The sequence below is a fragment of the Thermobia domestica genome, chromosome 3 (genome assembly GCF_964235325.1).
Source record: "Thermobia domestica chromosome 3, izTheDome1.hap1.1, whole genome shotgun sequence".
NCBI classification, from domain to species: domain Eukaryota; kingdom Metazoa; phylum Arthropoda; class Insecta; order Zygentoma; family Lepismatidae; genus Thermobia; species Thermobia domestica.
The window spans coordinates 53,684,832-53,712,824 of NC_137456.1; the positions used below are offsets into that span (position 1 = coordinate 53,684,832).

The following is a 27,993-nucleotide window of genomic DNA, read 5'->3' on the forward strand; positions in this document are numbered from 1 at the left end:
TTCTTTCAATTAAAGTATGTTAAATTTATGTATCTTGTGTTTTAGTACATTATAAGGCTTATGCTAATGTGTTGGTTTTGCCGTAATAGCTTACTCACTACATTATCTTCATGCTCCATACTCTTTGGAAACATTCGATCCCAGCCCCCGCCAAGTGAACTTTGTGGTGGACAAACACCGTGTGCGTGGGTTTTCTCGGGGTTCTTTCGTTTCCTCCCACTTTCTTCATTCCACCATTTCATTCATTATTCATCATCACCGTCTCCTTTAGCCTACCCGGCATAACCGTTGGACGTAAAACTCAAAGATTTCATTTCATTTTTCATTTCTTTGGAAACACCTTTAGATATAAGATAAGCTTAAAAATTAAAATTGTTAGTCGTGACTAAAGCATTTTTCTTTATTTTCTGTATGCGTTGCTGTATATTTCAGATACATAGCGAAATCGAGCATACTGAATATTGTGCCATGTAAGGAGTCGTTTAAATATTATGTAAGCATTAAAGAGAGGTAGTTCAATTTTTTGTTCATCTTCCATTTCATACGTTTTTTTAATGAGGCATCTTACTTTTAAGTGACACTTGAACGTGTTCTGCCAAAATGAGGTTTGCGGATTAAAGGGGCGGCAGGTAAAAGTACCGCCCAGGGCGGCAAAAATGCTAGCGCCGGCCCTGATCGCAGTCTAGCTTGGCTATAAAGATGAAAAAAGTTCCGACCCGCAAAGCTTTACAGGAACACTGCAAACCATGTTCACGTAGTGTATTCATTGGTGCAAATGATGAGCCACTCCCTATATTCCTAATTGAAATTCAAATCGTTCCCACAATGCAACAAAAGTGACTCTGCGACACTACCAGCTAGAGTTGTAACTAACTGCATCGTCTGCTACTGGTAGTAGCTAAGCGTATCATTGGCTAATTCTATCAGACTCACGCGCTCTGAATGATTTGATTTGTTCTTGGTTTTCGCAGTTCGTAGTGCCCAACTTCCTTGCACGGCAGTGCCACAATTTCAGCGGGTAGAGCAGCTGAAACCTCTTATACTACATTTTTACTTTATGATGAACATGGTATGAAAATATTCAAACATGGTATTTTATAACAGAAATGCATTGTAACATTAACGTGACAATTGTTGTATTGCAGAATTAGCCAATCTTTTTACGATTAAGACTTGCTTGACAGTTCAGAAATCACTGATGGTCTATGTATCTGTTTACTAGGGAAATAAAAAAACAATTTTTGGTAAATACAGTATGAATCAGACCTTTGTGGGCCACCGTAAGACGGGATTACTTTGAACCAGACTTAAGGAATTTTAAAGAAAATCGCAAGCAACTTACAAACGTAATGATTTAGAATACTGTAATTTAAACATATAATAGCTAGATATATAAGGAAAACATTCGTTTAAATGCATTCAGTTTTGACCATAAACATTCAGTATGATCATAGCTACTGAAATATAAACTTTGGTGTAATGCAAAGTTACCCCATAGGGGGGATACTTTACACAACATCCAAAACAGTATGTTCAATATACGAACATAATGTTTCTGTGCAATGTTTTCCCTTCAGTATTTATACATTTCACTTCCTACATAAAACTGCATGCAGTCGACAAATATTGATATTAGAATTAAGATACCGGTATCAGTATTTATTATGAATTATCGATATTTGTAAAGAAAAGTATGTAGTTTCTGGTACCGGCACAAGAATCACATTCTGATAGTTTATCACATGCTCCACAAAAATGCCAACTCAGGAACAGAAAAAATCCTCGTAAACTGATTTGCTTTGATTGCTTTTTATATCCAATAATATCATCCCAAACGTAATCAGTGGAGTATTTACGGGATTTGGGGCTTTCAGGCTGAAGAGCACCCAAATTACATGATTTCTTTTTTTAAAAAATCTAATGTTAGTCATTCCTTTGCGTATAAGCTTCAAGACCACAAAAGTGTAGTGATTTCTTTAAAAAAAAATGAGTGAAGCCCCTCTCAAACTATTTTTCTAGATCCGCCACTCTTCGTAATTTATTTTCCAACAAGAAAACCATTCCGACATCTACCTAAATAGGAAATTTGCCTAAAATTAGAAAGCAGGAGATACCATCAGTAATAATTTCCTATTTGAGGAGTCACTCTGAACCGGTACAAAGTAACCTCGATTAGAGGCTGAAACCACCTTCTCAAAGTTTTATTCTTTTATGACTTTAAAACGTTTCAAACTTCAATTTCAACTATTACTTCAAAGTCCCATTACACACACTACTATTCTACGAAACTAACTTAACTTTGACGGAAATTCTTTTAGGTGATATCTTTCAAATTTTGTCTGCCTTTACAGTGACTTATTTCCATGCCTCTACAACAACAAACCCTCCCGGTAATTAGAACTTGTGTTAACATTATAGCCAAAATATAGTTATATGTTCTATCTTATAGTGGCAGTTGGAACTTTCTCTTTACAGTTCATGGTTTTACCGACAGAGGGCTGTGCAACTCTTTTCATATTTTGTGCAAAGTTACCCCTGATGTGCAAAGAAACCCCGTCTTACGGTATCCCTCGCAATGTGCTGGTGGGCTATCTCTCAGTAGTAGATCTCAGTCGATGCGTTGGTCACCACCTGTTGTACAGTAATAACAGAACGGGCACTTGTGAGCTCCGTAATACTCCTACTTCTGTAACACTAGTGTACACCTACTGATGTTACTATATGTCAGTTACAGTACTTGCCTGTGTGCCACCACACTATGCAACACACTATACTAATAAATCACAATCGTTGGAAATGTTACTCCATCAATTTGGCAGTGCATCTACACACCTGTAGAGGCGGCACCTAATTGACAGTAGTTCTGACCATCCTAGAAACTTTAACTAGTTGCCACCTCGAAAAGTGTTACCATGTACCAGCAATAGAGGGTCTTCTGAAACGACAAGTACTGTACCAGCGACAAATCGGTCTCCAAATTAGTAAGTACCAGCGATAAATAATATTCCGAAACAGCAAATGCCAGCGAATAATGGTTTTCCAAAACAGCAACTGTCTGCGGTAAACTGTGTCCCAGAACAGAAAATACACGCAACAGGCAATGTTTCAGAACAATAAGTACCATTAATAAGTGATGTTACAAAATAATAAGTGCCGGCGATAATTGGTTTTCGAAAACAGCAAGTACAAGCAAAAACCGGTGTTTCAGAACAGCAAGCACCAGCATTAAACGGTGTCCCAAAACAGCAAGTACCAGCAGTCAGTAGTTAAGTTTCTAAAAATTCAGCCGCTAGTAGTCGTATCAGCGTGAATCAAAAACTAAATTATTTAGTAAACAGTTGGCTATACAGACATTTTAGAGGATTAGATGTTGTAATCATGAAACTGAAGAAGTTACATGAGTGTTCTGAAACCAAACCAAACTGCTCTGCAAACAGAAACGATAATACTGAACAATGTTAGGTGTTCTGTGAAGCTCCAAAATGAAGGTTAACGAAAAACAGCAGAAAATAACGTGTCATATCATAAGTAGTGAGCGATATGACACACTATTTTATGACCATGTCCGAAACAAACAAAAACCCAGACTTGTTGACAGTCAGCAAAAACTATTGTTGAAAATATCCCTCAGTGTTTGGCATTATGAATTCCTACTTCTGATATGCCTTATTGTACCACATGGAACAGAATCAGCTTATCCTTTAAGTGTTCCACTGCCTTACTATCTTAATCAGATAGTTCTTATACTCCTAGCTAGGCTCCTAAACAAATATTTTATAAATATATTTTTATTGCGTAATACAAAGAAAGTTACGAATTTGAAACTTAGAATATAAGTCATCTAATATCTACAAAACTTACTAATAAAACTAGAGACTCTTTCCACTTATTAACTTAGAGTACATGTTATAAATTTTGGAGTTCATTTAATGAAACTTTGATTTGTTCGCACCAAGATAGTCAAACAATTATTATCATTTTACAAGTATTAAAAACCCTGTTTCGAAAATTATCGTGATATATGTTATTGTTGCAGTTAGTAAACGTTTTCAAGTTTCCCTTAAGTACCCACCCTGCTGACTTGGCTCCATTGTCCTATCCCCTACAATACAGGGATCATATCACGACATGACTTTCTGCGACATTTGCCATTTTATGTTTAAGCTTTCACCCATAATACTCTCAGCATTCGCATCTAGGTAAGTACAAACTATTATATTATACATTAGATGTAATTTTACCAACCAAAATATGACGTGTGAACGAGAAAGAAAAACTACAGTAGGATAGGAACGCTAGAAAAAGTATTTTGGAAGAAGAAAGTATTGTTTTAATAGTTGTTAAAGAAAATGTCAAATGACCACTGTGAAGTTTTCTAGCATATGGAGCAAATATATGCAAATTATGGTAAAGTAAATAAACCCAATGATTCAAAATGTAGGTCCTATCGACTTACCTGTTTGCTATAAGCATGGTAATTAATGAAAGAAGATTGGTGACCAGAAGAGACATTCTTCCTGGAACCATTTCTGGAGAAATAACAAAGCTTCCCCAAGAAAGGACTACAAAAGTAGCGCTTGGAAGATACATCTGAATTAAATAACTCTTTATTTGACGCTCTAATGTCACAAATATTCTCAGTTCTGGAAGAATAAGACCTAGAAGTGGAAAAACATTACTACAAATTATGAACCACTCTTTAATAAACATCAGATGTTACTTATTCAATAAACTCTGAAGTTTATCCTTTATTACTGCAATTTTTTGTATGCACTGTCTGAGTTTAATACAGTATATTTTTAAATACTACAATTCACTAATATATTCTACATAAAAATGGAAATGCATTCAATTGCTCATTTTGTCTCTTCAATGCCTCCTGAAAAGCAGAATACCAGGATTTCAGTATTAGTATTCATATACCAATTGATATTCAAAATTATTGTCTTACCCACAATAATTACCAAATTTTGGTAAGTGAAAATTCTTCTTTATTTTTTAATATAAGTGTTCTTCACATTTTCTTAATATAAAACAGAATTCTAGTGGTGAAGACCATGCACTGTTTTACTTCTAATGGATGGCTACGCAACACATAAGTCCTTGCAAATGGTGGAACACTGTATTGAACGAAGCATCATTATATTATGTCTTACAGATCATACGCCCATAATTACAACAACATATAACTCATGTTACATATCATACGACCATAATTACAACATACAACCCATATTATAGATAATTCTATCCATCAGTCTGGGTTATTTGTTTTGGCCATATATTACAATCAAATTTGCAGGCAGTAGAAATTTTAAAATCCTTGTTGGCCCTAACTAAGTCGAATTTTGGTACTATGTTCTATGGAGCATGAGGAAAAGCAGTAGCTGAATCAAATTATATTACTGAGTTTAAAATCACTGAAATATTCTCATTAAATATTCAATGACAAGATTGTAGAAATTTCAAGAGGTGACATAAATCACCTCTGATCATAAATTTCAAGAGATTACAACTGAAAATATAGATGGAAAAGAGACAACAAAAGTGGGAAGAAGACGAACGTGTCATATTACCTCTACTTTCATGGGAAACATAATGAGTGAAAAACACAAAATTGAGACAAGAATCTTAGTTTTTGACAAGCTGCGATCATTTTCCATCAGCTATAGCAAAGAAAAATCATGTAAATGCAGAGAAATTCAGCACAAGGGGACGTATTGCAAAATTTATGCTGACGACAAGTGTAGACTCTATGGGAAGACGTTCCCAGAGACCTGCAATAGTAAATTCACAGAGTGGATATAGGGTAAAACATGTGGGGCCTTATGCAGAGTCGTTTTGACGTATGATTAGCGTCATACTAAAAGCCTGACTACAGCAGGAAACATGCTACAGCAGGAAACATGCTAATCACGCGCCAGAACGACTCTGCATAACACCCGTGGTGTTTGTCATCAAGTATATTCCTTTTTGTGGAAACTTAGTGTTTCTATAAAGTTGAATTCACGAGAATGAATGGTCACAGTTTCCCTGCGGAATCAGTTAATGTTTCATAGTGGCTATTACAAGAATTTGCTAGTATAAATGAAAATTTCATTTTAAATTGTCATAAATACAATTTATCTACTTTGCAGACAAGCAAGTTTTTCTTATTTTTATTATTTCACTTCAATCTGTGACAATACATATATCCTGTTTTTACAGAAAATGTATGTAGTGATAACATATTTTCATCGTTACCTTTTTCTGCTTGTTTTTGAGCCAAGATTGTTTTCCATTGAACATTCAAATTTTCAGAATTCGATTCTAAGATACTTCTTTACTTTACGTACGAAAATGCGTTTTGAGAGTTACCAGTGCATCTAAGAGACAATAGTTGTAGATGTAAATCCATTTCGACCCAAAGGCCTATCTATTGCCTTAGCTCCCAGCAATGAGGCCAAGCGGGTTAGTTTGCATCCCTCACTTGAATCATATAGTACGTGTTAATTCCTGGAGATATTTTTCACTTCCTTTCGCGATAATTAATACTGGAGTAGTCGCGTGGAGAACAATAGTCCCCCAGACTTTTTTTAATCATTTCAGTAAATTCTGTTGTTATTACAATTTTTTTTAAATTTTTATTACCTCAATAGATCCTATTTCATTTAAAAGTAGTTAAATAATCCATTAACATGGAATTCATACACACTAAACATTAACTGTAGAAAAATTATAGTAAAATATATTAAATATTAAATGGAGGACTATTGTCCTTCACGCGACTAATGGCGTTCCAGTAACCTACGCAACCATTGCAGTGTTAATAACACAATAAACATAATGCCTTCATTTAAAATGTTTCCTTAAACAGTATCAGCCAAGAGAGCATTTTATAGCCTTTTAAAATATACTCACTTCGCCCCCACTGTCTCTATGTACAAAATGTACATTGGAAAGCCTGTTGATTCAAAAGAGTTCTTAGTTAGATCGAAAAGATGGTGTAAAGATTCTACAGAGTAGAACAGTAGAGATATGTAAAAACATCCATGGTTGAATTGACAGAAATTTTGTTCCACTGTCATGTTTCTGTTACTACGATCTAAGGCTTCAGAAATCAGAGTCTTAGTTAATTAGTTACTTTACTTTTTATCTCAGTGATATGAAAGATAGCGATATGCTTACTCTTTTTGGCCAAGTTATAAGAAAGATAGAGACATGTTCCCTGTTTTGGCCAAGAGGTAAGAAAAGTAGCAATATGCTAACTCTTTTGACCAAATGATAAGAAAGACAGCAACGTGCTGATTCTTTTGGCCACGTAATGAGAAAGGCAGTGAAAAGTTGATTGTGTTCTAGATAAAGGAGTAATAAATTCCATTCGAAGTCGAGCTGTAATAACAGTTATAATAAATTGACTGTCAGTATCACAAGTTAAAGAAAAGCTTGGTGAAAATTAGTATTTAATGCAAAACGAACATCGCCCATTAATAAGGCGAATAGTTGTGAGAGTATAACAGATGTAGTTTAATTTATCCAAGCTAGTTGAAGAATTAAGTATCTTTCTACAAAAGAAAGTTCCGAATCTAAAAGAAATCTTATTTCTTTTAGGAGATGACAGGATTTCAAATATACGTAGTAAGTTATTTATCTACTATATAGACAAAATATTTCATCATTCGTTTCTCAAATGCAATATAACTCACCTCCAGACACTATTCTTGGCAAAGCCTCGGGATGTGAACAAATCTTAACGTAATATAAAGGTAAAGCAACCTCTCGTCTCTTAACTTGATTCTCCTTAGACCACATAAATGTCGAATTTCTTTGATGATAGACTCCAACTGGGAAAATTATAAGATATTCAGATATAAAACTTATTGTACATTCATTCACTCATTATTTTTAATGGATCTTTAGCAATACTATACCTTTCAAGAAAGTAAATAAATTATTGTTATTAAATAAATTCAAAATAGAAGAGAACGTTTCAGTGCTTCGACGCCAAAGCAATTACTTATACATATAAAGTGATCCGGGAACGAACTCTACTTCGGATCACTTCTTCCACTTTCGAGCGACAATAAGATTTTAAACTTAAAGGTTTTTATACAATTTTCCCATACGAGTTTTCGAATTTTCTTTCTACCACTAAAAAGTACGTAATTTGTTGAAGGATAAAAATTTTAAAATGCGATTTTTTTTGCAACCTTTACGATGCCAACTCTAACGATTTTGTTTATTTTTTTAATACAACAAAATATTTCATTAAGAACCTTATACTATGGTGTAAGTCAATTCTCTGGCAAAAAATTCAGCAAGGGTAAGTCCTAGTTTATATCTTGGAGTAAGTTCTTTTTCAACGATTTTCATAAACATGACTTACACTCGATTTTGTTCATACTTCGTAAGTAAATCTTTCATTAATAACCTGACAATATGTCATAGCTTTTTATTGTCCTGAGAAAATCCGCAAGGGGTAGTTTACTCTTGCAGGTGAGTTCTTTTCAGACGATCTCTAGCACGTCTAACGATTTTCATTACTAACTCTGCAATTCAAGATAATTTATTTCTCACGAAATATTCAATAGAAGTTTACTCTTGGAGGTTAGATTTTCTCCAACTTATTGACAATTGCTTCTAATACGACTGATGCAATTTTGTTATTTCATAAACAAGAATTTTATTAATAACCCTAATATAATAGCTTAAGTCATTGCTGTTGAAATATTTACAAGGACTAGTTTACTTTTCGGGGTGACATTTCTTCGAAAGAAGTTTTCCCGAGAGATTTTTGAGAACAACGTCCCAAAAAATTAACCTCAAGACTTAACTACCACTTGTGGATCTTTTCATAAGAAATAACTTATCTCGTATAGTGGGGTCATTAATGAAACATGTATTTATTAAATATGAATTAAATCACTTGAGCTACTGTTAGCAAATCGGCTGAAAAGAACTTATCATCAAGAGAAAATTACTCTTTTAGATGTTTTCACGAGAAGTGGTATCCCCTATTGTAGAGTTATTAAAGGGATATTAATTAACAAAATATGAACTAGATCACCTGAATGTTTTTTCAAGAAAATCATGTGGAAAAAAATCATCCGAAGAGTAAATTACCCCTTGAATTTTTAGGGACAAGTCAGTTATATCATATCGTCGACAGAGGCATACTTCAGAGATATCATATACAGGGTGTTAATGAACTATACCGATAAACTGTAAGAGGTGATTCCTTACATCAAAATAAGAGAAAAAAGTTCATATGGACCTATGGCGAAAAGTGCATAGTTTCAGAGCTAAAGCTGCCCAAAATCGCTAAAAAGCTAAATTTCAATAGCCCCTATTTCGAATTCCAGAAACTGTGGATGGTAGTCCTTATCAGCATAAAGGAAGTCACGCATGCGCAATCCAAAAATTTATATGTCATTAATTTTCAGTAGGTGTACAGACTATTCCATACAGGGTGAAATTCCCAGACATACCATCACCCGAATTTTGAGGTATGCTCTGACTTTATGATTGATCCAAAGTAGGCAAACGACAAGCCTTTATAGCAGTGAACCCAGAATCCTTTGGCGCGATGTCGGAAGTGTTAACGATCGTCAGCAGCACAGTTTCTCGTACTCGGAAAAACGCATTCTGCAATGTTTTCTTTCACGCTTCTAAGTGAAGAAAACGTGAAATATACCATGATGAAATACATCTCATCACACATTCTGAACACACACACACACACACAAAAACATGGGTCTGCCAGTTTCTAACATTTCCTACTTCTCTCCGAAGCATTGGATGTCCATTGTTGTCAAGGCGACCTCCTGACTACTTTGGACCCTCCTTGAAATCAGGGTATATCTGAAAACTCTATTGAGGGCATATGTGAGAATTACACTCTGTAGGAAATACCCTGTATAAATATTGAAAATTGACGAAATATGCACTTTTGGATTCTGCATATGTGGACCACCATCTACAGTTTCTAGAACTCGAAATAGAGCCTATTGAAATTTGACTTTTTCACGATTTTGGACAGCCCTATCTCTGAAACTATGCACTTTTCGGCCTAGGTCCATATGAACTTTTTCTCTTACAGTTCGTCGGTATAGTTTATTAACACCCTGTATATATAAACTTTCACTCTTCAGCACATTACTCTTAGTTTTGGTGATGGGAAGAAAATTCGAAACCTTTTCCATGGAAAATCTTATGAAAGTTTAATACCTTATCTCCTATCGTAACTCTAAAGTGAAAAAATGGAGTGATATTTACTTCCCCCTTGAAGTCGCATGAAAAAATCTTCCGTTTCCACTGTGGATCGAATTCGAGCCGACCAGTTGTCAGAACGATACCTTACTGACTACATCACTGTAACTGTTTAATGTTTAATAATCGGATTTAATGTTGATATTATTTAATTTATATATAATCGAAATTCATTTCGAAAAATCAAGGGACATTTAACTAGCCTTGAAGAAAACATCGGTTAAATCAAACTATTAATATCCTAGTTAATTGCAAAGGAAACTAAAGAAACAATATTCCTAAATAAATCAATGACTACAACGGAAAGATGACGCAGATATTAATGCTGTTAAACATCGAGAGTACATGAAATCTAAATGATATCATCATATAGTTGTTCAAAATGATATCTCAATCACTGGCATTCCGTGGGAGTCGAATCCGTAGTGTCAAAAACAAAAACATTAATCACTGAACTACTAAAGCTTTCTTATTATAGTTTCGTAAGTAAGTATCAGACTTCCCAATAAATTCGTAGGAAACGCTTTACATCAAGGAAGACAAGTACATGCTATTTATGATACATGAATTTCCAAACATCATTGGACACAGGGAATTATAAAGTACTAATAGATAAATATCTATATTTTAATTCATACGTACAGTTAATTAATATATTACAGTTTCATTTTAGGAACTCAAGACGCCACACAGTTAATTAGTCTATTCTAATTTTATTTCAAGGACTGACAGAAAGTATGTGTGTGTATCTTTGTAAAGCATGTGAAGTGATTGACTATTCTCAACTGTCTGGAGTTCCAGAAGAGTGAAATCTGTAACCTACATGTTTCCTCCATTTTATAGTCATTCACTTTCAATAATCATCCATTTCTTTTAACCGAGAAAATATAATCGTCGAATATTAAAGATTTCATTTCATTTGTAAGAACACCAGCGCTGTTTATTTAATAAATCAATGAAATAATGACTGAAGAAAAATCAATGTAAATGACTAAAGAAAAATCTCTCACAGTCAACTTTCCATTCAATAATGTACGATCAGCAATCAACTCTAAGCCCTGTTATTTCTGACCGAAGTTCCCTCCTTTTAATTCAAGTAACTCGTGATATGATGTCAACTTCAAAAGTTATGTGCCCCTACGGACAATTGAACAAACGTTACCTGTTAGTCTACATGACACTAGCAAATACAAGGTCTTTCCTGCTAAGATAGTGAAATCGCCCTTGATCTAAATTGGGTCGCTATTGGCCAAAAAAGTTACCCTTTACCTAAAACTACCCCAAAACAATTTTTGACCCCCTCCCCTCCCCTTACCGAATTATCGTATCATACATGCTCAAAATTGAACATTTTTTTTTAAATTTTGGTGGGGGTGGTTCAAAAATTTTGAGTTTCACAGATTGTAGATATTATCTAGATGCAAATGTGCAATTTGTTTCAAAACTATCGATTAATATTTTCTTTAGTTTTTTGCGTGTTGGAAATTTCAAAAAATTGTAGAAAAAAATTTGGGGGGCACGTTCCTGATTTTGGGGTTAAAAGATTTGTTATACCCTTAGGTACAACATATATTTTTTCGGGGCCTGAAAGTGATGGTAACATTGTCAAAAAGAAATAAAACTGAAAACAAACGTGTTTTTCGCATAGTTTTTCCACCATTTTAGGGCCCTCAAGGTGAGGACCCCCTTCAAACAATCCTTTACCAAAGTTTACAATTTTCCTTTCTCTTGTGTCCCTTCTGCTTCTGTCGTTTTTCGGCTGCTTCGATTGTGTTCATTTCGAACACCAAATATATCTCCGTAACAGTGCTTCTACTTCACCCGACTCTTGCACAACAAAGTTACACACAATTCGCGGTAGAGAACGCTACTGGTAGAGAGCACCACTGTGTGCAACCACTGAGGCAAGCACTGATAGATACGAGGAACCGACGCGAGATTTTAACTTTGCAAGAGTCGGTTGAAGTGGAAGCACTGTAACAGAGATATAGTTGGTGTTTTTATTCCGAAATGGACACAATCGAAGCAGCCAAAGAACGACACAAGCAGAAGGGACACAAGAGAAAGCAAAATTGTGAACTTTGGCAAAGAATTGTTTGAAGAGGCTTTCACCCTGAGGACCCTAAAATGGTGGAAAAACTGTGCGAAAAACACGTTTGTCTTCACTTTTATTTCTTTTTGACAATGTTGCCATCACTTTTAGGCCTCGAAAAATATATGTTGTACATAAGGGTATAACAATTTTTTTAACCAAAAAATCAGGAACGTGTCCCCCCAAAACAATTTTCTACATTTTTTTGAAATTTTCAAAACGCAAAAAAATAAAGAAAATACTAATCGATAGTTTTGAAAAAATTGCACATTTGTATCTAATAGTATCTACGATCTGTGAAACTTTCAAACTTTTTGGACCACCCCCACCAAAATTTCAAAAACGTTGAATTTTGAGCATGTATGATACGATAATTCGGAAAGGGGAAGGGGTAGGGGGTCAAAAATTGTTTTGGAGTAGTTTTAGGTCAAGGGTAACCTTTTGGGTGAATAGCAACCCAATTTAGATCAAGGGCCGATTTCACTATCTTACTAGGAAAGACCCTTTGTGGTGGAAAGCTTACCAATTAATCTCAATGCACAGTAATTTTAGCAAAACTAAAATTCATACTACTGCTTTCAATAGAATTTAAGCACAATATTAACTGACAAGTTTCTGTAACATCTTGAGTCATATTTGGAGATGAGACTCGGCAAAATGTGTGGGATAATACATAACCAAATTAAAAATTTGCATATACATATATTTTACCTAATAATTAGTACAATAATAAGAAATGTTCTGCATTCAGTCATGTATGGTGTCAAAATATCTTACATTTATTTTTAAAAATTAACAAAAATCAAAATAAATACATCAAATGAATTAGAAAGAAAACTTACGAACATGTACATCCAATGTACACACTTGGACATCTATAGGATATAGTCCGAAGTCAAAATCACATTTTATGGTTAAAATTCCCCTAAAAATAAGACATTCTAAATGTTCTAATTGATTTTAGCAAGAGGAAGTTTGAAAGTACCATTCTAAATTTTTAATTGGCACATAAGCTTTGCAAATAACTAATGTAATAGTTAATTGCATTAAGTTTAAGAAAATGATACAACTAACAATAATTAACTGTAAATAAAAAAAAAGTAGTTTGAAGATTGAAGGAGAGAAATCGGTACAAATTATAACGATAACATTTATAAGTATGCGTATGTTGATATGGACAACAGTTTGTATCGTATGATATGATTTTTCTTTATGGCCAGACCTGAATGCTTAACTTGTTAAGTTGTGTAGCCAGACATGTATAAACATGTTTTTCTAGACAGATCTGATATAATACGTAAAGAATCCATTAATAGTGGATGTATTCTCAGTTACAGAAAAGGAATTATGTGAAAAATAGAAACGCAAGTACAGAAAATCTTCGGAAAATACATGTATAAATATTTTATCTGGGATGTTATTATTGAACATTTAGTGAGTAAACTACGTTTTAATTAGTTCCAGAAATTATAATATAACAAACTTAGAGCTAATATCTAGAGTTACAAAATATCGTTGTTATAAATTATTGTCAGTAAATACGTTGAAGTCCTCAACGATAGAACATGTAACTTACCTACCAAAAAAATCTAAAATTAATTATACCTTTCGCCAGCTAAATAATTTTATCAAAGCAGATAATTCTTTAACAATTTATGTTGATGATAAAAGAGAGCTCTGAAACACTACAGTTACCGCCTAAAAATGAAACCACAATGTGAACTGAAATTTTTGTAACGAAATTTGTAATAAATGTCAGATAAATCCCATTCATGCAAACTCATAATACTTTCCCCGTTTTCGTTTTTCTACTTTATCAGGCACAAATCCCCCCCCCCTTCTCTACATACACTTAAGAATTCTACAGAAACAGGCAAAATCCAATAAAGCTATTGTGGTCATTAACACTATACCTTTAACTTTTATAAGACTGTAATAGTATAGTAATGAATGAGAGATCCAAAATTAAGCAAACAAAAGTGTATAAATTTACGGTTGAAAAATCTCTATAATACAACGAAATCCTTTTTGTGCAAACCAGAGTTACACTCAATCCAAAATATTTTGCTTGTATTGGATGATGTATTTTGACTTTCAAACAATAATGCCGAAAGGGCTTTTAGATCTTATATATATATATATATATATATATATATATATATATATATATATATAAACCTTCCAACATGCTCTGAAACATTCGGTATAGGCTAATATTTGCAACACATAGTATAAACAAAATAATTAATTACATTCAAAACAATATTGATTGATACCATTTAACACAAACTTCAATATTTTTGTTATACAACACGTACAATCCATGTTATAAATATATGGTCCATATTAAGTACTAAATATGACACTACAATTAACTCTGATGTGTCCTCTTCCTATTTGTTATTCCTATATAAGGCGTTCTCGTATTGGCATACCTAACTCTTGAGAGGTTAGTTGTAAATTTTTCCGATAAGTAGTGGCATAATCGGACTACTTACATATAGATTTACATAAACAATATACATAATAAATACAGTCATGGTCCGTTCCGTATCGGCCTCATATGGAAGGATATATTAACAGGGTTCAAACTTCCTCTTTTCCCCGAACATATCCTGTTTTTCTTACTGGTAAATGTGTGCGGGCTGCTTTTTAAACTATAATAATATGTCCGGGGTTTTAACAGAGTTGACTTATTTAAACCTTTTTTATTTAAGACTGTTTTTTAATGAGTTTTTTTAATAACTGAGATGATTTAAGCCTTTTTTTTATTTAAAACTGTTTTTTTTTTAATGTCAAACTACAAAACATATGGGTATGTAATGCTATATGACAAACACTTCTTACTTTACGATTACAACCCTAATGATAATGAAGATCTGTTTCTGAAAGAGCAAGATTGGGACTATTAATTTGTCTAACAAGTTACCAGATACAGTCTGCGAGGCCAATGTACAATGGAATAATTAACAAGTTATAAAACAAAATAACGACAATAATGAGAAAATAAATGTTGGGAAATTGGTCAGGGCCTATGTTTAACATTACCAATACGACATTTGCCTAATGAATCTGAGAGAATGCCTTAGTCAGGATGGCTGGCCACCAGATTCAAACCCAAGTTCTCCCGACTGCGAAGCAAGAATACTAATTATTAGTCTACACCACTCGGTTTATACTGCCGGGAACAAATCGCCTTATTTATAGGTAACACTGAATCATTTGCTTGTTGGCACTAAACAAAACCTTCCTCTTGATTGCCTTATCCTGACAAGTAAAGGGTCCAAATCGATGAATGGTGTTGCGGGATGAGACATAGTGCGCCCGATAGAAGATGTGAAAATATGTGTATGTGCAAAGTTATAGCGGCTGAGCGCCGTAAAAAACGGAGGGAGAGGGGGTCAAAGTTGGTAGGAGAAAGGCTATGCTATGTAATTGAAATACATCAAATAAACTGTTGAATCGTGAAAATAGAAAAATATAGACAACGCAAATGGTGGTAGTTTCACATATTGGCAAAAGAAGAATGGGCAGAGTAGATCACGGACCTCCGCTGCCATCTTGAAATCCGCCATTTTGAAATCTGTGATATTTTTTGAAATGGAAAGGTAGTCATATGATATATCAATTAGGGCCAGTATGCTCTCAAAAAGTCAATTACGAAATTTTGGTGATCATTTTCTGTACTTATTTGGAAGATTAAGGATCATATTTATAGTTATTTACGTAAATCTAGGAGACTCATACTCGTATGTTGAAAATTTGGATTATCACGTAAACACATGTACATCAACCATATCTACAAGCCAAGAAAACTAACAGTAAAATTTGATATCCAAATTGTATATTATTACATTATTATTTTCAAATTTCGCTGTTGGATATCGAATTTCACTGTTATTTTCTTGGTTTGTAGATATGTTTAACGTGGTTTGGGTACAAAACCTCGCGGCCAGAACCTCGCGGACCAAAACCTCGCCTCCCAAAACGTCGCGGCCCGAAATCTCGCCGGGCCGAAACCTCGCGGGCCAAACTCTCGTGGGGTCAAAACCTCGACTAGCCAAAACCTCGACTAGCCAAAACCTCGCCACCCAAAAACTCGCGGGCCAAAATCTCACCGGGCCAAAACCTCGCCTTGCCAAAACCTAGTCCTCCAAAACCTCGCGCCCCAAAATATCGCCATACCCAAAATCTCGCCTGACCAAAACCTCGTTGTAATGATCTCGCGACACAGAATCTCGCCTGGTCTAAATTAAGCGAGACGTAGTGTCGCCTGGGAAGAAATGTCGTCAGGATAAAACCTCTTCACGACGATTTCTTCAATGTAGAATGTTCTATATATTACTATATGTATATATTTAGTAATAACACATAATTACATTAAAATAATGACAAGAAAAATTCTAATGCATACTTTGGAAATCTATATATATAAAAACTAAATGACTATGTTTGTTACATTATACCTCTTGAGCCATCCTACCGATCTCAACCAAATTTTCAACATAGATGAGGTTCGAGCCTAGGATGTCTTTTATAATTTCACTTTGTCGGCACAACAAAAGGGACGGGGAGTGATATATATATATATATATATATATATATATATATATATATATATATGCAGAGCCGTAGTTAGAGATTTCGGCGCCCTGGGCGAAGTAGAATTCGGCGCCCCTACTCTCACCACACCAAGCTCTTCCTTCCTTTTTTTTCTTTTTACTTATAAGAAAAGCAGCAGATATTGTTATACTACACTGAATTTTTATTAAGCTGCAGGCCAGATTTTGGCCCACGAGATTTTAGTGGCGAGGTTTTGGCCACGCGATGTTTTTGGTGGCGAGGTTTTGGCCAGGCGAGATTTTGTCCCGCGAGGTTTTGGCCCAGCGAGATTTTGTCCCGCGAGGTTTTGGGCGGCGATGTTTCGGACGCGAGATTTTGTCCGTATCCCGTTTAACGTACATGTGTTTTCGTGATAAATTAAACTTTCAACATACGAGTATTAGTCTCCTAGATTTACGTAAATAACTATAAATATGATCCTTAATGTTCCAAATAAGTACAGATAATGATCACCAAATTTCATAATTGACTTTTTGAGAGCATACTGGCCCTAATTGATATTTCATATGACTACCTCTCCATTTCAAAAAAATATCACAGATTTCAAAATGGCGAATTTCAAGATGGCAGCGGAGGTTCGTGATCTACTCTGCCCATTCTTCTTTTGCCAATATGTGAAACTACCACCATTTGCGTTGTCTATATTTCATTATTTTCGATACAACAGTTTATTTGATGTGTTTCTATAACATAGCATAGTCTTTCTCCCACCACTTTGATCCCTTCTCCCTCCGTTTCTTATGGCGCTCAGCCGCTATAACTTTGCACATACACATATTTTCACATTCTCTATCAGGTGCACTATGTCTCATACCGCAACTCGATTCATCCATTTGGACTCTTTACTTGTGAGATTGAACCTAGAGCCTCTCATTAATAAAACTAGCACTATCTCTATTCCAAGACATCAAGTAAGTATCTATAACAAACTAACATGACTTTCTGTCACTCTTCCACGTCTTTAAAAGGAAATAGTAATAAGTATTCGGAACGAAATACTGTATTTTCAATTAAAAAACAACTATTGAATATTAGATCATGTTATTCGAGAATATAAGTTTTATAAAGCAAACCAACGGACAATAACTCTTAATGGTGAGTCTGACAGACCTCAGACCCTTGTAGCATGCAAAGAAAGCAAAACATCGAGTGGTAGTAATTAGAGTAATAAATTTAACATTCTCATTGCAAAAAACTGTTTTAAACAGAAAACAACGTTTTTCTCTTTTTTTTTTTTTTATAAACATAATTAGAACACGGTTACTCACTAGAGCTAACCTTCAAAATTAACTTATGCTGTCGTGGTGAGGAATAAACCCCACAGTGTACGGATTTTTCTCCTGGAGTGGGATTGGGGGGAAGTTATATAGTGAACCATTAGGGTCTATTCCCTTATAGATATATTTCAAATAGACCCCTATCAATACTGGAAGTGAAGTGTCCTGTCTTTAGTTGCATGAATTTTACAAACCATGTTTATAAACAAACTGCGTTACGAATGTAACATTGCACATTCCTCCAGCGTACAGTCCTCCGCCGTCTTTGGCCTACGTAGTGTTTTAGACCGATTCCTTGATACACTAATATGACATACACAATGGTGAAATATTTCAGTTACTTCGTATGCTGTTTGAGTTCCTACTATGCCAATAACAGAAAACACACAGAATTAAATACATACCTGATAATGTATGATACTTTTTGACCTTGTTGCAGAGTGACTAATCTTGTATCCGTAATCCCTCTGTCAGTCTTAAGCTCCTTCATCTTCCGAAATCGGATTTCTGGAGTCCATATCATATCTCTCTCACCTGGATCCAATGTATATGTTGAATCACTTGAACTATTTATATCAATTCTGGGATCTATCCATGTCAACATCATGTTTAGATCTGCTTTTAAAGTCTAAAAGAAATAATAAAAAAGAAACATTATTTAAAATCCGTAGTGGTATTAAATATACCTTGAATAAAACTTTTATTTGAGTGTTAAAAAATGAATTCCAAGGTAAATTACTACGATAATTTGTAAAATGTCTGAAAGCCATAAGCAAATGATACTAGTTTTGAAGGAAATTATCGTGCTCCTTCATGGCTAAGCGGTTAGTCTACGCACTTTTGACGTGGGAGATCTGGGTTCGATTCCCAGAGGAAGCTCATGTGATTCGAATTCCACGTTAATCAGTAGGTCCAGTCTTACATAGCCTCACTTCTGAAACGGTGCTGAACTCGAACTCAAAGGACGCTATTGTTTATTCTACAATACAGGGTGTTTTAAAAGAACATCAACAAAGTTTGGGAAGTGATTCCTGACACCAAGATAAGACAAAAAGTATAGACCAACCTGGGCGCACAAATGCTTCCTTTCGGAGTTATAGACTGCCGAAAACATGAAAAATTGAACTTTAAAGGTCCACAGCACCAAAACTCTGGGACCTATCGTAGTCGGGTCAAGACTTTATTTAGGAACTAGTATACGGCCTATCCAAATATCCAGGTTTCAGAATCCTGCGGTACTCACGTAACAATTTTTATGGAGGGAGTTTCGCTACCGGCATATAAATTGAAGTGCTCAACAACTACTACTATAAAAATTGTTGCGGAAGTACCACAGGATTCTGAAACCTGGATATTTGGGTAGGGCACATACTAGTTCCTAAGTGATGTCTTTACCCGCCTACGGTAGGTCCCATAGTTTTGAAGCTATGGACCTTTATAATTGAATTTTTCCTGTTTTCGGCAGCCTATAACTCCGGAAGGAAGCATTTGTGCACCCAGGTTGGTCTATACTTTTTGTCTTATCTTGGTGTCAGGAATCACCTCCCAAACGTTGTCGGTGTTGTTTTGAAACACCCTGTATTTAATGAATTATTGTATTTACTGAGGGAAAGTGGGGTTTCCACAGCTTTTATGGACGCTAAGCTCCTGATTAGTACTACTTCTAAATGATTACGTTTAAATGTTTTTGTGAACTTTTAGAATTTTTTGCTGATTAAAGTATAACAAATGACAAATAATGTACAAAATGTTCTTTCAAATACTCAATATACCATAGATTTTTTTGTTTTAATTTAAAAGTTACAAAGCAAAGGTTTTCTTTTGAAGTTCTCTTGGTATAACTATAAAGATTGTGTTACTACTCCATAAATCATAGGAAACAAACTTGAAAGGCTAAATGGGTTAGAGGCAATATCAAATCACACCAACGCTTGCCTTGAGTGGAGAATGTAAGGACGTTTACGGAGAGACTGTATAGATTTTGTGATACATAATCAATCACCTTTTTGTTCCTTTTTTTTTCATACACGTGCGACTAAATAAAATGACTGTTTGCTGTTACATTAATTACTTTGCGGTTGCACAATTTTACTAGATGTAAGTGATTGATTTATTACGTTTATTTGCAAATGTTACAGGGTACTTCACTAGAAGAGAGCTATAAGAAGTTTTTAAGTCATGTTTAACTTCGAATGAAGAACACTTAAAGGAAAGGGAATAATACCCACGATTAAAATCTTACTCTCATACCCTTTGTCTCTAATCAGTGGCGGATCCACGGGGCGATCGCCCCCCCCCCCCCCCAAGAAGTGGAAACTTTCTTATTTTATATACATACAAACAAAACTTATCTCAGAGTTTGGAGTTCTTAAAAGTAGCTCTAAGTAGCAGTATTACAACCCACCCACCCCCCAGAAGTCCGTCCTGGATCCGCCTCTGCCTCTAATTGGAAAATAAGAGATTGCTTAATTGGAGTTTCAATTTCGTTTCAATACTGAGTCCTATCAGAGGGAAGTACCGTTTATAGTGGAATTCAAATCATTAGTCGCGTTTAAATATGAGGGTAGCACTCGTACTGTAATTTTTTTTAAGTTTTGGTATAGCAAATAAAGTTAGTATTCATAATTTGAATTTAAAATGACAACTAACATAATATTGTACATGCGAATATGAGGGAAATAGATATATATACACAATGATCACTTCTTTGAACTAAACACCTCAGATTGAGAAATATCATACTCATAGCTATAGGATGCTGAGAAAATTATAATATCCGCTTCCTGGTAAGAAGAAAGTGGGATGCGAAAGAACACGATTGGAGTTTCTCTCTATCCATTACATTATGCCTAATCTTTGTTATTTCTTTTAGGCATTGTTTAAGCGCATAATTAAAAAATATATATATTATTCTTTGCATATGCTTTTAAATGCTTCGTAGTGAATACTGCACCTATGTCAATACGATGGATTAATTTAATGCAATTTATGTGACACAAGCGTCCAAAAAAATAGTTGAAAAATCATGTTAGAGTAGATAAAAGGAGTGGCAATATCAAGTAAATTGCAATACATTTCTCCTACGTTTTCAACGTAGCTTGCGTTTGTGAGAGTAACAATATTGACAATAATTTAGTCAAATTCAAAATACAAAAATTGAAACTTTGCCCAAATTCAAATTGAACTAACAATCATGGGATTATTCATATGCATCTGAATTTCTTTTTGTTGTCTAGTGCACACGACCCCTCGAGTCATATATTACCCGAATATATTACTCAATCCCCTTTCCATTTGAAATTTTCGAGTTCTGACCTTACTTTGGACCCCCTTTTTTGGGTCACGCAGTTTTTTTCTTTTTTTAGACCCTGAGTCACCATGTGGCATATCATTCAAAATCGTGTGTCTTGCACTTCCCAAAACTGTGACGGTGCTTACATTATCTTAATTAGTAAACTCCGTACACCCCATTTCGCGCACCTTCATTTTTTTGAAAAAACAATTGGTACACGGAAAACGGTAGGTAGTACGGACAAATGTTTCGTAGGGCAATCTTATTTTTCCCCACCTTTTCGAATGTGCATTCAAAACATATCGTTTCCATTTGAAAATCGCAAGAACGGGGCATGTGGCCCCCATTACACCACGAAGGGGGGCTTTCGGGATTTTGTAAATAATTTCTACGAATTCTTTGGACACACATTTGTGATGCAACTTTTTATTTCAACTTGATAGCATGTACCGTTCTCGAGAAAAAGGTAGTGTCTGGGTCGCTCTGGAACAGCCTTGTATATCGTACGCCAGGTCGCCATGGCGACTGGAAATACCAAAATATGAATGTCTATGTACCTAATTGAATTCGTATTATTATGGCTACTAGTTTCCAGAATTAGCGCCTAGATCAGATGAAAAATTTTCTAGCACTATCGCATGCGATCTATGGGATCAAGGGAACTTGGGGATAAAAGTTAAAGATTAGTATTCGTATATAGTGAGCATTTAACCAAAGCGCTTTTGAACATTCCTAATTAGCTTTAACCAATTTTACACTAATTTCAGTTTTGTAGCAATATTAATTTCCAGGTTAAAGAACTGAATGAAACTTTTTTACATGTAATGCAGTGGATAATAATGTAGTTTGCCTCTTCTAACCAATGTTTAATATGATAATACTTCAAACATATTCTAATTCATTCCCCATTATTATAATATCTACTACCGTTATCAATATACATAGTTCTGACACAGTACCTTCTATTTGTTATTTTTAGGATAGTTTAACTGCACACAAAATGTTGGTCTAAGAATATTCACATTTTTAATTGAAAATAATTAAATAGGGACTGTAGAAAATTACAAGTAAAATCGCCTATATTGTTCAATACATTTAGTTGCTGTTAACAGTGTTCGTAAGATTTAACTTGACCCACGATTTTTACATGCTCTAAAATAAGTTAATTCATGTCATAATTTCGAAAAGCATTATAGAACAACTCTCACTTGCAAATAATTTTAAAGCAGCCGCACAAGTTTGTAATCTAAACATTTTAGAACATCCCATCAAACACAGTGATCTAAGTCAATTTATTGACTGTCAAGAGTTATCGATTTCCAGACAACAGTCAGAAATCCATTGGTGTAGCTACAGGAGCAAATCAAATTCCACAAACTCTATATGGTTATGTTCGTACTTACGCTTTCAAGGTTGTCTATGCCAGTGATTTCAATGTCTCTTATGCTGAGCTCTATTGTCCAATTATCCTTCGTTGCTGAAAGATAATAATTCAAATAATTATCTGTGTTATTTCTTTTAAATAATTATCGTTTTTTCTCAAAATAGTAGACTATATATCTTGACTTGTTTAACACTGTACAAGTGTGACATTTTACAATATATTTACATACTAATAGTAATTCAGTGGAAATGGAAGGATAACATTCCTAATTGATTTTCATCCATTCCTTGATTTTGTCTGTTAGAGCAGTCACATGATACTACGCAAAAGTTATAAAAAGAATATAAGCAATACTCGAATATGAGCCCTTTTTTGTCGGTTTTCAGAAGACGTTAATTTTTCGGATCCAAACACACCGGATAATATTGCTGAAAAATTTTATGAAAGTAGCAAACAAGTGGATCAACATTGACTGCAAGACCTGTGACATGTTACGAGTATCTTTCCAGATGTTTTCTTTAATATCTTTGTCAATTCTGAAAAATACTATGTTTGAACTTACATAAAGTACGGTACAAGAATAAACGACCACAATCAGTTTTAATGGCGTTTTTGGTCGTTTACTTTTACCATGTTATAAACTAAAAAGTTAAACAGTCGATAATAGAACTCTACATTGTCAAAATTTTTAAATCATTGTTATTATTCATGACCACAAACCATAGATAGTCCTTAATTCTATTGAAAAATAACGTAATAATACATTATTTATATTCTACATATAGGATAGGAAAAACTTGGTTTGAGCCTATTTTGAACCTCATTCATTCGTAGTAAATGTTACGTGAAAATACGTATTGTTGTTTATCTTAACGCTTTGGTTGTCTGGTACCTCAAAACTCCTGGCTGGAAGATAACGCAGAAACACTGTCAATGCATATTCTTGCTAGAAGATTAGTTGGTTCGTTCGTACATTATCCAGAGATCTACATTTGTTGAAATGAAAAAGCCAGTTAGTGTATACATGGAGATGTTCGATATCCATACTTCAGAGAATAGTGCAGTCTCCACTTCATCAGACGGAGTAGGAATGAAGAGGCCGTTGCGACGTGAGTTCTACATTGTCAAACAAGAAAAAGATCTTATTTGCTAATCATGTTTAAAATGAGCTAGCAAAAAATAAATCTTCCAAAAAAAAGGACGTCTGTCTATCCAATATTCGAAGTGCAAAGGCAACTGAAACTGAAATTCAAGATTTTAATTATTTTCATCTCATTAGACCTACAATTTTAAAATAACATCAGTGAATTGTGTTCTTTTTTCTTAAATTGTCAGTATAACATAAAAACTAGTGTTATCTTTGAGTAATTTGTAGAAAAATAAAGCTGGGATACAAAATAGACCCCAGTTGCAATCTTTGTCGCTTATGTTATACAGTAAAGCGATGGCTTAGACAACCAAACAGATGCCTTAGAATCATTAAGAATCCGATTGGAGTTGTCAAGAGCAAGGTAATATAATTAATAAATTAATGTAACATTTGAGCGAAAGATCCACTTCGGAATCCGTCTGGAACGCCAAAAGGGCGGCCATTTAAGATGGCCGCCAAAAGCCCCAGTATTGCCTTTTTTTAAATAGCTATTGCTTCAACACTACTCATCCGGATTTAATGATTAGTACCTCATTCTCTTAATAATAAAACAGTCTTTCAACTCCATGCTGGCACTATTTCGATATCTTATTTAGTGTTTGCATAAAGCATTAACATTACTCCCGCGTTTTTTTTTTTTTTTTTTTTTTTTGTATGAATTGGTAGATAGGGTTGCGTACTTTCACCTGAAGCCGCTCTAAGAACATCTAAATGGAACAATTAGTAGATAAGATACAAAAGAATTTCGTAAACTTCTTAAATGTACTGAATAACTCCATAAGATTTACCTCTCAATAAATTTGGGGGCATAAACTTCCCTCTTTTTCCTACGTCATGGGTTTATGAACCATATTTCATTTGAAACATTCGATCATTCTAAAGAGAATGACGTACTAACCACAAAATTTGGATGGTTAGAACTCTGTCCAGAAATTTTATATCGTAATTTTCCCTACTTGTATATATATTTTACTTGCAAACAAGATTGGGAAATATTTTATAGATTGGAAAATATTTTATAAGATATTGGAATGATGTTTGCAGAAGCTTTAACAATACTGCAGCGTATTCTTTGTGGTATGTTAGGGTTACGTATACTCATGTCCAAAATGATTGTCGCATATCTATAACTGTCTCCTTGTAAGAATATAACTTTATAATGATTTTGCAGGATACTTTTAATACTGATACTATGTGTATAATCGGGAAATGTATATGTGTGGCAAATTTCATAGGAAAAGAATTATAAATACGAAAATTAGAATGAGTAAAACAAATTGTTGCGAAATGGACAAGGAAGTTTTTTTTTCGCTTTATTGTTCTTATTTTCTGCTCTTTTGACATGAAATTTGCCGCAGACATGTCTTTACCGGGCGATTTCGTTATCAAATTATATTCCTAGAACAACATATTTATAGATATGCGACAATAATATTGGACATGAGTGTACTTTCACCTGGGGCCACTCTAAGGGGATCCAAACACCTAAAAAAAGAATTTTTCAGAGAAGTTTCGCGCTTTTCCCAAAATTTCCCCTTCCCTGTACTTTATCGGAACATAAACAATATTGCATTTGAAAGATTGCATCATTCTGAAGAGAATGGCGTACGAATCATAAAATTTGAATTGATTGTAATCGCTCAAGGAATTTTAGATCGTAATGTTCCTTACTGATATATATTTTCTAATTTCAAATAAATTTGGGAAATATTTTTCCCACGCCACTATATTTAAGATATCAAATCATATTTGGTAAAAACACTATCAATAAATAAATGTTATTTCCAGGGTACAATGTGATTGCGTTCTCTTATCTGGAGTCGCTCTACGAGTCCACAAACTTCAAAAAAAAAAAAAAGGTATTTTTTCTTGAGAAATTTCCCGGTTTCCTCCAAATTTCCCCTTTTCTCATACGTCATACGGACATGTGCCATTATGCAATTGAAAGTCTGTTTTATTGTTAAGAGAATGAGGTACTAATCGTTAAATGCGGATGAGTAGTGATGAAGCAATAGCTATTTAAAAAAGGCAATATCGTGGCTCATGGCGGCCATCTTAAATGACCGCCATTTTGGTGTTTTATAAGGAATTTGGAAGTGGATCTCCGGCTGAAATATTACATTTTGACATAAACTATTACCACAAATAGTGGCATATTCCGATCAAAAAGTGCAGCATTTTTTGGTGTACCCAACGTACTAATAACTATCTATTATTGTAAAACGTCAAATCTATTCCAGGAACGATTGGCTATTAGAGGTCGTGTCATCTTTCTAGGTTTGTTTGTATTATAAGGAGCATTGGATTACCGATACTTTACTGTATACAAACTGAACCAATAGCTTCAACTTTATTATTTTAAAATAAGAACATGTGTGAATTTACATTTACTATCGCCTATATACATAGTACGAGAATCGGTCAAATGAAGACCTTGAAAGTTTATTATAAATTTGAAATGTGACGCTACTATGAAAATAGGCTTTGTTGCTCACAGTGTTGTTTTTCTCCAGTAGGGGGTAAAAGAGTGTAACGACATAAACACCGTTACAGAAAGAGTTTAAGAAGGCCGTCCCCTCTATTAACTACCAAGGTGAGACAGGGCTCTGTCATAAAATATTTGATGGCTGAAGGTTTTGAAACCTATCGAGATTCATGGGAAAATAAAGGTAACGGCAACAAAGCGACACATGTCTGTAACAGCCACAAGCTTATGGGTGAAGTTGGAAATTCTTAAATGGTGTAACACCTGCTGAAGGTGCTCCTCGCACAGATTAGGCACATCGAGTTGTAACGCCGTAGAAGGTTGAAGCTGTTGAAACTTTGATAAAGGACAGTCGATGAAGTAGCGACAATTATTGACATAAATCATGGTTCAACCCATAGCAATCCAACATGTGTTCCGATTTCGGAAAGTGTCGGACAGGTATCGTGGCAGCTGGCAAACGAACTCGAACAGCGGTGTGTTAATGAATGTCATGAGCTTTTGCGCTAATAAGGTGCACTATTACATTCCGGAAACAAAAATAAAATCGACCCTAGATTGGCAGCATTCGTCATCACCTCAACTGAAAATAAATTTCGAACACAACCATCTGCAGGGAGGTTAATGCTTACTCCCTTCTGGGACCAACAGGGATTCATTTTGGAGCACTATATGCCTACGAGACGCATAGTCAATAGTATCCTGTATTCCGATCTTCTCCAAAATCATCTTAAACCTACCATACGAAAAAAGTGACGCGAACTACTGCCAATAATGTTCTTCTGCAGCATGACAATGCTTGGCCTCATACTGCCCTATAACGGTTGCGATTATTCAAGACCTTCACTTTGAGTCTCTAACCTACCCATCTTACTCACCTGATTTCTCCTCCAGTAATTTTCACCTTAAAGAAGTATTTGCTGGTACACGATTAGTTGCGCAGACAAACAAAACTTTTTCCAGAGGCATGGAGGCACTTTGTAAGCGATAGAAAACTTATGGAGAAGATTATGTAGAATTATAGCATTCATGTGTTTCTCATTCGCTCAATAATCTTTCCAAAAGATTGTTAAAGTCTTCATTTGACTGCGCCTCGCATATATTCGTCAAAGTTTGATAACTAAGATATTAGTAAATGTTCTAATAATATAAATCAGAATTTTTAATGGTATACTAACCGTAGTGAGGTACGGCATATTTATCATAATCCGCTGGAAGCGTAAAGAATTTCCGTGTTTCCACAAAACAGAAGAGTGTGTGAAATACGAGATGTAACGCCATCCATTTATTTGCTGCTTCTATCATTCAGAATAAAACGTTTTATATCGTTCAGTTCCAATCTGCAATTACAAACAGAAACATAAATAAAACAATCAAACGTATACTGATATCTGTTACGTTTCAGGGGATTAATAGGAATGTAGGCGTTAAGGTTAGAGCAT

At 34.6% G+C, this 27,993-nt stretch overlaps 1 protein-coding gene across 1 annotated transcript in view; it reads right to left on the reverse strand.

Annotated features, from left to right (window-relative positions):
• LOC145681794 (glycine receptor subunit alpha-2-like) overlaps positions 1 to 27,280 on the reverse strand; it is a 32,787-nt gene extending 5,507 nt beyond the window's left edge. The window contains exons 1-6 of the mRNA XM_081753404.1: positions 27,184 to 27,280; positions 22,936 to 23,009; positions 18,645 to 18,868; positions 13,183 to 13,265; positions 7,686 to 7,823; positions 4,457 to 4,658 (exon numbers count right to left, since the gene is read on the reverse strand). Of these exons, the coding sequence (XP_081609530.1) occupies positions 4,457 to 4,658; positions 7,686 to 7,823; positions 13,183 to 13,265; positions 18,645 to 18,868; positions 22,936 to 23,009; positions 27,184 to 27,280 (818 nt within the window). The remainder of the gene's footprint in view (positions 1 to 4,456; positions 4,659 to 7,685; positions 7,824 to 13,182; positions 13,266 to 18,644; positions 18,869 to 22,935; positions 23,010 to 27,183) is intronic.
• Between the last annotated feature and the right edge of the window lie 713 nt (positions 27,281 to 27,993).